Below are 10,699 nucleotides of genomic sequence, written 5' to 3' on the forward strand. Positions count from 1 at the left end.
TGTTAACTGTAAGACACCACTTAAGCAAGAACACTGCTCCCCTGAAGGGGTGAAGAAGGTTTCTATTATTAGCAGAGATAAGAGCTGCCTCAAATTCTTTCCTTAATAACACTATACTAAAAATAAAATGGTTCACTACATTTCAAAATAAACACATTGCTTTGCATATGCATTTCAATGGTTCAAATAATAAAAATCTATTCAACATGATCACAGTGTTTTTGCTTATATTTATTTGTATCTAATATACAACAAAGATTGGCTCTCATTTTCATAACACATTCAGTATTTTAGGGGTCTTTCGCCATCCACTTTCTCATCATTTCTTAAAGGATTTGAAATTAGATCTTCTGCTAGTTTCAATTAAATTATCTACCTGGCTTCTAAAAATTAACTCCTTTCTACAAAATATTTTCCCTATCATCAAGCAAACCACAGGAATCTCAGAAGAATAAATGAGGCCATCTTATCATTACGAAGCAGTATAAAACGCTTTAAGGAAAGCTAACATGGACCACATGATGAGTGAATGTTTTGGCATGTTCTTACAAAGCAAACTAGATAAAGCAGTGCTGTGTCAGAATGGGAAAGGGAGAAAGTCCACGGAATTGAGGTAATCTCCTCAGAATGTGATCAGCTACAAAAATTCTTCCTAATTTACATAGCTATGTTAGGAGGGAGTTTGTAGAAAGGCATTTTTTAGCTTGGAGTCTGCATATTTAGTTTAAAAAAATGAACTTCATGTATTATTTTGGTTCTACTGTAAGAAGAACCCTGAGAATGATCCGTATATAAGAACTACCACCTGCTGCTCAGCTTTGCCTTCCCAGCGTTCTATGATTACTACCACAGGATCTGGGATCTGCTACGTGTTTGCAGCTACACACATGGTGTATAGAGGAAGGTGACAGGTGAGCAGCATCAGAGCATCAGCGTTTAATGCACACATCCAAATGAAACATGAAAGAAGACCAGGGGAAAATTAAAAAGGAGATAGTATACTCTTCCTCCTCATCATCAAATAAATTCTTTTCTCAGAACCAGATCACAGATTCGCAGAATTCAGCTAATTACAGGTTTAAGTACATATGAGGACCCAAGGACATACAAGTTAAGTATTTGTGAGTAGCTTTTCACCTGCATTTTCTCATATGCTACTCACAACAGTGTAAAATAACAATATGGTCTCATTCCCTTTTTCAGCGATCAAGTGACTTTGGTTTAAGGCCGCACAGCTGGCGCACAACAGCAAACTTCCACACTAGGCCTTCCAAACCCAGTGCTCTCTTCACTATATACCACGCTGTCTTTATGGACTTAACCTGCATCTATCCATCACTTACACATTGTTTCCTACGGAAAAATATCTTTTGAGAGTCAATCAACTGATTACACAAAATGAACAAAATCCATTTGGTATCAAGGACAAAAATTACCTATGCTAAAAATCATTAAAATGATATATAAATCAGCAAAAACAAAAAACAAACAACAAAACCCCTAAATAGCACAATATTTACTTAGTTGTTTGAGAGATCTGACTGAACTGATTTTGATTCAAGCGCTAATGTTCTAGTATTTCAGAAAATACACGGCTTCATTACTTGGAAGTATGTTTTAACAATTGTTTAGAATCTGACTCTTCAAAAGTAAAATCAGTTCAGCTAACAACTTACATGAACATACATAGTTTATTTCCATTTCATTTTTATTTTATTCATTTTTCATATTGGTAAAAAACTGAATTTCACAACTTAACCAAAAAGGATACTGCCTTTTTAATATAAATATTAATAATCAAGTATCAAATAGCACAGACGAATTAATCACTAGGAACTTTCTTCAATGCAGGCAACCAAAAAATAGGGGCGGATTATTATGGCTCTGTCTCAATGTTGTGATCAGAATTGAAAGTATTTCTAAACACTGCCAACACTAATTAACACATCACACAGGGCACAGGATCCATTCACAATGGCCATGCATCTAGTCATCTCCACAGCAGTACCATCTATTTGTACAGCAATTTATCTTTTTTTTCATGTCTGACCTGGGACATATGGAAGTTCCTGGGCCAGGGGTCAAATCGGTGCTGTAGCTAAGGTGTATGCCACAGCCACAGCAACCTGCGACCTGTGCTGCAGCTTAAGGCAAAGCTGGATCCTTAACACTGAACAAGGATAAGAATCAAACCCACATCCTTGATAGACATTATGTCAGGTCCTTATCCCACTGAGCCACAATGGGAACTCCTAGTTTATCTTTTTTAGAGTCATTTTATGTACCTCAACCCTTTTAATTCTCAAAAAATTCTTGGAAGTAGGTAGGCCATGTGTTATTGCCATTTTACAAAGGAGGAAACAGGCTCAGAGAAGTTTAATAATTTTCCCAAATTCATATAACTAGTAGTGGAATGGAATTAAAATTTTCAGCTAAGGGGGTGGCTGCGTGTGGGAATCGGCCACATTCCCAGGGATGGTTGTCCACGATACAGCAGTGTGGCCATATCTGGCGGCCTTAACAACGGGGCTGCCCACAGCTGCTGCTCTGACCCACATCCCAGCACCAAGGATTTTTCTCTTGCAGCAGGCCACGCTGCGAATTAAGGATCCTAAGAAGTCGCTGGATTTTTATACTAGAATTCTTAGAATGACGCTACTCCAAAAATTAGATTTTCCCACTATGACATTTTCACTCTATCTCTTGGCTTATGAGGATAAAAATGACATCCCAAAAGATAAAGACGAAAAAGTAGCGTGGGCATTCTCCAGAAAAGCTATGCTTGGACTGACACACAACTGGGGCACTGAAGATGATGCCAGCCAGAGTTACCACAGTGGCAATTCAGACCCTTGGGAATTTGGTCCCATTGGAACTGCTCTTCCTGACGTTCATGGTGCTTGTAGAAGATGTGAAGAACTAGGAGCCAAATTTGTGAAGAAACCTGATGATGGTAAATGAAAGCCTTGGCATTTATTCCAGATCCTGATGGCTACTGGATTGAAATTTTGAATCCTAGCAAAATGACAACTATTATTTAGTTCTGTGGGATATGACTTTGAGATTTCAGTGGAGACACTGTGGAAGGTAAAAAAGGAAACTCTGTGAGCCAAGATAGTCAGACAACAAAAGCATTTAAGGCTAGATGGATCACGGTCCCAATTGCAATTACTCTTAAGCCATTTCCCTTTCCTATTTCAGCTGTTTTTCCACTAACTGTTCAGTCATCCTAGTTTTAAAGCAGTGCTTTGTCTTAGGTCCTGGACTGTACTTGTATAACTTTACTTTTTAAGGCAATAATTAGAACAATCCCCTTCAGAAGCTGCATTTGCTTTCTATCTCCTAAAAAAGATACAAGTCTACAAATCTGCCCTTGAATCATCATTTTCAAAACAAAACATATAGCATGTTTTTGCTGTGGTTACCTTCTGGGGTTTCAGTTCTTCAGAAGTAACTTTTCACAATGCAAAGAACACTAAATAAAAATGAAATTTCATGTATATTTCCAGTAATATAAAGTTTATTTCAGAAAAGAGAGATTACTTGGGAGAAATTCAAAATCATGCTGACAAGGATTCTGATAGAAAAACTAACTTCTTTACAAAGTCCTCTCAAAGTTTAAGGTCTAACCTCTTCATTTTGGATGGGGAGGAGGATGGGAATATTATATACTAGGTGTGCGGACAGGTGGACTAGGGTGTCACATACTTTATCTCACTTACTCCTCCCCAGTATCCTGTAAGATAGAAAGCAGGCTAGATATGCAAAATAACTTGACTGGATCCATGGCAATGTGAACAGACTCAAGTACGAAAGATTTCATCATCATTCTTACTATTTAGATTGTACCTCGAATATTAGTACCTCACTATACCTCCTCCATAGTCTGCTTTGTAAAACCTTCAGTGAGTTTAAGCACTGTCCATTCAGCTTTCGAGCCTGAGCACCACGGCGAGGGAAGAAGCAGTGGAGGAATTCAGGAGCACACAAGTGCTCTGGGGATGCCCAGTTGTACCTGTACCAGTGGTGCTTATACTGCGAAGAGCCCCTACCCCAAGGTCTTCCAGAGCCCAGTGATCATTTAGGATCGATTATGTTCAGTGACAACACAACCGAGTTATCAAAAATTAGCTCAGTCGTCTTCCCTCCCATGAATGACATTTGATGGGTTTTAAAAATCAAACTGATTTTGAAAATCTCTTATGGTCCAAGTAATAAGACCATCCAGTTTGTGGTTTAGCGACATTCAGATTTTTTTGTAGACTCCAGTGGAAGACCTCTGGCTAGGCCTGCTGACTGTGCTTACACTGATAGAAGCACTTTACATTTCCTTTTTGGATAGAATGGATTTATGTGAGCAGTTCAAACAAATAGTAGTATGTATAAACTGAAATAAAATCAAATTTTATGTAAGAAAAAAAAATCTCCAGCTAATGTCTTTCCTAAACCAATGTTCTTTCTTCCTAGGACATCAAATTATTTTTACAAATTCTCTTTAGTCTGGTTACTAAGTTACTGGTAATCTTTAGTCAAGGTTACTTTCATAAGGGAGAAAAAAACCCTGAAATAGATTATAGTTTTAAGAAATTTAGGATAAAATTCTCGGAGTTCAGTAAATGTATCATGTAAAAAATGAAATGGATTGAGACATAAGATTAGAAGTTGAGAATACGAAAATATAAATTTTAACTATCCATATGGAGTTCCAAAAAAACTGTTATGTGGATCAAAATAAATTTAAATCTTATTTTCTTAATCCTTGAAAAGTATCTATGGACATGTAAAACTATATCATCATAGGTTTGAAATTCACAAGACACATACTATGCATTTTTACTTTCCAGTCCACACACCACAGATTTGCATCGGAGAATTCTCAATTTGCCAACTCTGCCACTTACGAGCACTGTGACTTTGGGCATTCAGTTTTAAATGTCTACATTTGTAAAGTGGAGATAATATCAAATCAAACTGATTACTTTGGGAAATAACCAAAATCAAGTGCATAACAATACTTATAAGACAATAAAAACTGAATCAAGTTATAGCTTTTATCACTGAAGTGTTACACGCTTCCCTTTTATTTTTCTGCTCTATATCTTTATTTCAGCTCCCATTTTCAGTAATTCAAATTTCTATTAACCAGAAGAAACAATTAAATGCACCCATTTTTTTAAATTAAATGTTTAAAAAATGAGTTGTAAAAGACCCAACAACTTCCATATTCTACTGTCATCCTTTAGAAGAAGAAAATAAAGTCCAGATTTTGAATGTCTTCTCTGGGGTCTTTATACTACCTAAGAGTCAAAAACAATGCCAGGGAGTTCCCGTCACGGAGCAGTGGAAATGAATCCGACTAGGAACCATGAGGTTTCGGGTTTGATCCCTGGCTAGCTCAGTGGGCTAAGGGTCCAGCATTGGCGTGAGCTGTGGTGTAGGTCAAAGATGCAGCTCGGATCTGGCGTTGCTGTGGCTGTGGTGTAGGCCAGCAGCTACAGCTCTGGTTTGACCCCTAGCCTGGGAACCTCCATGTGCCATGCGTGCAGCCCTAAAAGGACAAAAACAAAAAACAATGCCAGTATGGTCCCAAAATAACACAGGTGTAACTCTGAGGTCCACCAATTGATTGGGTAGTTGTTCGAAGTCAATTTATCATTTAGGACTTGGTATTTCCATTTTTAAAAAGGTAACACTGCTTGTTAAAAAAAAATAATGAAAGTTTTCTATTTGCTTATATTTCCTGCTATCTCAAAAAGAAGTAGGGAATTAATACAATATTTACTTAATTTCTGGAAGGTCAATTCCGTGAGTCATGCACATAACTATATGAAAAACAGAAAGTGATTCCTTGATGAGAACTTCCTGACTAGAAAGCAATAGTGTGACTGCCAATAAACCCATGCTGTACATTCCAATGAAGAGCAATTATTTCAGAAACCAAATCTATCAGTCCTCACCTTGAAAATACAGGCCTCTTTTTAAATAAGTACCATTATATTATAAATATATTTTTTCGTCAACCTGTCTTTGTATAACACAAACAACAGATCTATTCTTCTAGAATTTCTATTACCTTCATTATTTGGATAAGAACTGAGCAAGTCTAATTACAAGAGTTCTCAAACAGCAGTTCTTCCCTACCCTGGAAAGATTAAGAACCAAAGCAATCAATATAAAGAAAAAAATTTAACTAGATAAAAAGTATTATCTTTAAACTGTAAGCCCACATAATCTGTTTCCATATGCACTCCCCTAGCAGTCTAATAACACAGTAGAACAATGGAGAAAAATCAATTTAGAATATTTTAAATAAGGCTTTAATTTTCAACAAATAGAAGTATTTCATATACTTAAAAAAAAATAGCGTAAAGCCAGTGCTCTTTAATGAACACTAGTCATTTCCACTTTTGCTTACTGTACCTAACCTTGGTCTGTAAATCAACAACTGAAGTTAAAATTTCAGTATCTATAAATAACAGTTGAGAGAAGGTACATAAAATATTCATCACTCCTCACTGCCGTGTTATTATGGCCATATAAAATAAAATCATCTACTATTAGATTTTTAGTAGAAATTAAGTTTACAAAGTTTAAATCTATAACGAATAAAAATGCATGTATTTCAACAAACGGTGCTAGGACAATTGGATACTCTTACTCAAAAAGCTGACCTTAGAACTTCAACTTATACCATACTCAAATAATAACTCAAAAAATGGGTCAAAGACATAAATATAAGAGCTAAAACAATAAAAGGTTTATAAGAAAACATACGAGGAAATCCTTGAAACCCAAAGCAAAGATTTCTTAAATTCAATACAAACAGCATGATCATAAAAGGAAAAAGGTAGCTAAACTGGACCTCACAGAAATTCAAAACATTTACACTTCACAAGACACCATTAAGAAAATTAAAATCAAACTGACCTGGATGAACTATCTGCAAAATGTATCCAATAAGGGACTTGAATCCAGAATTTTTTAATTCTTATAATTCAACTTATAAGATGGCAAACACCTCAATCAAAAAATGAGCAAAGGATATGAACGGATATTTTTCCCAAGAAGATATACAAATAGCTAATCAGTACATGAAAAGATGTTCAGCATCACTGGTTATGAAGGAAGTGTAAACTGGAACCACAATGGGATACCATTTCATACTCACTAGAATAGCTATAATAAAACAACAATAACAAACGTTAGTGAGGATTTGGAGAAACAGGAACCCTCATACACTGTTGGAGGAATTGCAAAATGGCACAACCACTCTGGAAAACAGTTTGCAGTTTCTCCAGACGATAACATAAAACTGATATGACCCAACAATTCTACTCTTAGGTATCTACCTAAGCTCTATGAAAACAAATGGCCACACAAAGACTTGCATGCAAATGTTTGTGGTGGCACTATCTGTTACAGCCAAAAACAGAAAAAAAAAGTCCATCAACAGGTGACTGAAAAGGCAATGGAATATTATTTGGCAATAAAAAGGAACAAACCACTGACAGATGCTATTCATGCACAAACTTCAAAAGCATTGTTACATTAAAAAGTCAGACATGAGAGACTCCATATTGAATGATCCCATTTACAAGAAGTGTCCAGAGAAAGCAGACTGATCCAGAGAACAGATTAGCAGTTTTCTAGGGCTGAGGGCTAACTACAAATGGGCATAAGGAATCTTACTGTGGTGATGAAAATGTTCTAAAATTGATCTACGATAATGGTTGCACCATTTGGTAAAGTTACTAAAAAAATCACTGAATTGTACACTTGGAATGGGTGAATTTTATGATACGTAAAATATGCCTGAATAAAGCTGTTTTTAAAAATGCATGTGCTTTTGCTTCCTGTCCCTTGAAGAATTACAACTGGCCCTTGAACCACACCAGGGTTAGCGGCACTGAACCCTGGGCAGTTGAGAATCTATGTATAACTTTACAGTCAGCCCTCCATATCCATGGCTCCACATTCTAGGATTCAACCAACCTCAGACTATGTATTACGTAGTACATATTTAGTGAAAAAATCTGTAGAAGTAGACTTATGCAGTTCAAATCTGTGCTGTTCAAGGGTCAATGGTAAATGACTAACTTCAAGATGTAGCAACTTCTATAATTTTTATTAAGCAATTGTACTAAGTCTATAACCTTGGATGAGAAACCACAGTCTTACTGCAGAGAGGCCCTAGTATAGTGTTAGAAACATCTCCTCCAATTGGCTGCTCTTTGGGCAGGGGCTTCCAGGAAAAGTATTTCTCATAAATCAAAGCATTTTTTCTGATGGTTTACATTTTAAGTCGTCAGTGCCTAGAAGCAGCTCAAAAGTATATACAAAAGAGACTTAAGTTGTCTTGTGCCAATGGGCTGACTGACCTGATAGGTGTTTTAGTCAACATTCAGATTACAGAAAAATTTAAAAAGACAAACAAAAATGTTAACAATTTCAAAGGGCGCAGGGTACCTTATATAACCTGGAGAGTGTACTTGTCCAGATGGCAAAGGCTTGGGTGTATAACATCAAAACACAAGAGGCCTCAGTAATGTTATAAGCGTTAATCCAATTCCTGAGTCTATAGTCATTCTAAATATATTCTCCTAACTGTCCACTCTATAAAGTCTTTCAAAACTAAAAGCCTTCACAGCTCTCACAGTACGTCAAAGAATTTTACAAATCTTTTAGGTCTTTAGATAAATACCACCCTGCCGGTGAGGCCTTGCCTGATAAACTTATTGAAAATTGCTAACCTCACAAAATTCCCTATCCTCTCTTCTCTCATTCATTTTTCTCAAGGGCACCAAATATATACATACACACATATATACATACATATACACGCATATATACATACACAAAGGAATTGTTGTCTTCCCCTACAAGAATTTATTAAAGCACCACAAAAGGAGAGATTTTAATCTGATTTTGTTTCTAGGGTATCCCCATTACCTAGAACAGTGCCTGAAACACTGTAGGCACTCAATCAGTGCGTTCTGAACAAACGAAAGGATATCAGACATGTGGAAGTAAATAAGAGCTGGTCCGTGCCACAGAAATAAACATTTAACAGCCTTAATTTAAAGTTAAAACATCAGTTTTTGAGGAAATAGAAGTTTCCATAAAATCTACAAACTACCTAACCAACATTTCTAGAGCAAAGGGGGGGGGGGAGGCAAACTACACTTACAGTAATGGATTTGCAACAATCAAAAGAGAAGTATTTTTAAATAGCCGGTTCTAGTTCGGGGGAGGGGGACAAATTAATTAAATCCATGTGACTCTTATTAACAAAAACAGGAACGTTCAATACTTAACTAGGAAGAAGTAAAAATAATTCAAAAGCAACCTGTTTTTCTACACCCCAAAATGGGACCGCATCACCAAGAACACAGACCTCAGCAGAGCACAAACGCCTTAGCAGTTCTGGCCTCAGCCCGGCATCCCCCAAGATCCAGCACCAAGGACCGCATTTTCTCTCCCGCATCCCAGAAGCCTTCCTAGGACCATTTTACACAAACCAACCAACCTTCAGACCTCCCAGCTGTAACTAACCCCGATCCAATGCAGCTGCATTCCAGCCAGGAGAAAGACCCACCCAACCGCTCGCTCGGGGAGCACCCCCTAAACTCTCAGCCCCACCAACCCAGCAAGGGAGCACGAAAGAACTCGGACGGCAGGGACCTCCCAGCTGGCCAAACTGGAGGACATTTTAGACCTACATCCCAGTGTGACCTTGAGCATGTTCCTAAACCCCTAGGGGGTCCTTGTTTTCTCGCGTTTAAGGTGAGGATAACACCTGCATCTGCCCTAAGGCTCAAAGGAGATCACCTGTGAAGGACCTAACGGGGCACCTGGCAAAAATGGAAACTCCACTACCAGGAACGCGTGTCATTCCCCACCCCTACCCGTACAGTCTCCCAGCAGGAAGGCACCTTGCCCAACAGTCCAGTCTCCCGGTGTCACAGAGCAGGGCACTGAAGTCGGGCGGGAGAAGCGTCTCGCTCCCGACTGCGAGAAAGGCGGTGGGCGGCGGCCCTGGACCCCGGGACGCTTGCGCCCCTCCCGCGTCCCCTCACCCGGCCGCTGCCGCGGGGCGAGGAAGTGACGGCTGCCCTCCCGGAGCCCCCGGGCTCCGCGCGGCCCTGGTGGGGCCGCTCCACCTGCCGCCAGGCCCCGCCGCCCGCTGCCCACCCACTGCCTGCTGGCGGCCCCGGGCTCCCGGGCTTGGCCTCCCGCGAGGCTGGCAGCCCGGAGCAACGGCCTCGGCGCGTACTCAACTCTTCACTTTGCCGAAGGTGCCGACACCCAGCGTGTCCCCCAGCACGTAGTGTCCAATCTTCACCCGCCCGTCGTGCTTCTGCTTCTCAGCCATGTTCGGCGCGCGCAGCCTCGCTCCGCCGCCGCCGCGGCGGACTCCTCAGTGCGGCCGCAGCCGCCGCCGCCGCCTACCCACAGTGCAGCGGGCCCGCGGGGGGCGGGGGCCCGGAGGCGCCGAGGGCCGGGCGGGGGGCGGGAGGGCGAGCAGGTGGGCGGGGCGGGGGCTCGAGCGGGTGGGCAGAGCGCACACCCCCGGCCAGAGCCGGCGCGGGGACGTAGGTGTGCGGAGCTGGCGGGCGCGCAGGGTGGGCCCTGGGCTGGGCGCAGGAGGCCGGGTGGAGGGAGGGTCGGAGGACTACAGGTGTGCGCGGGAGGCGGTGGC

The 10,699-nt window shown here is 40.3% G+C and overlaps 1 protein-coding gene and 1 pseudogene across 3 annotated transcripts in view; one reads left to right on the forward strand and one right to left on the reverse strand.

Annotated features, from left to right (window-relative positions):
* Positions 1–10,461, reverse strand: part of PRKAA2 (protein kinase AMP-activated catalytic subunit alpha 2) — a 70,892-nt gene extending 60,431 nt beyond the window's left edge. Inside the window, exon 1 of one of the 3 annotated variants that reach the window (XR_002344420.1) lies at positions 10,279–10,458. Coding sequence is in view for 2 of the 3 variants with exons in the window: in XM_021093564.1 (XP_020949223.1) it covers positions 10,279–10,372 (94 nt within the window). In the remaining variant the exon portion in view is untranslated. 3 annotated transcript variants of the gene reach the window in all.
* Positions 510–3,041, forward strand: LOC102158444 (annotated as a pseudogene).

The sequence above is a fragment of the Sus scrofa genome, chromosome 6, assembly GCF_000003025.6.
Source record: "Sus scrofa isolate TJ Tabasco breed Duroc chromosome 6, Sscrofa11.1, whole genome shotgun sequence".
Classification (NCBI taxonomy): Eukaryota; Metazoa; Chordata; class Mammalia; order Artiodactyla; family Suidae; genus Sus; species Sus scrofa.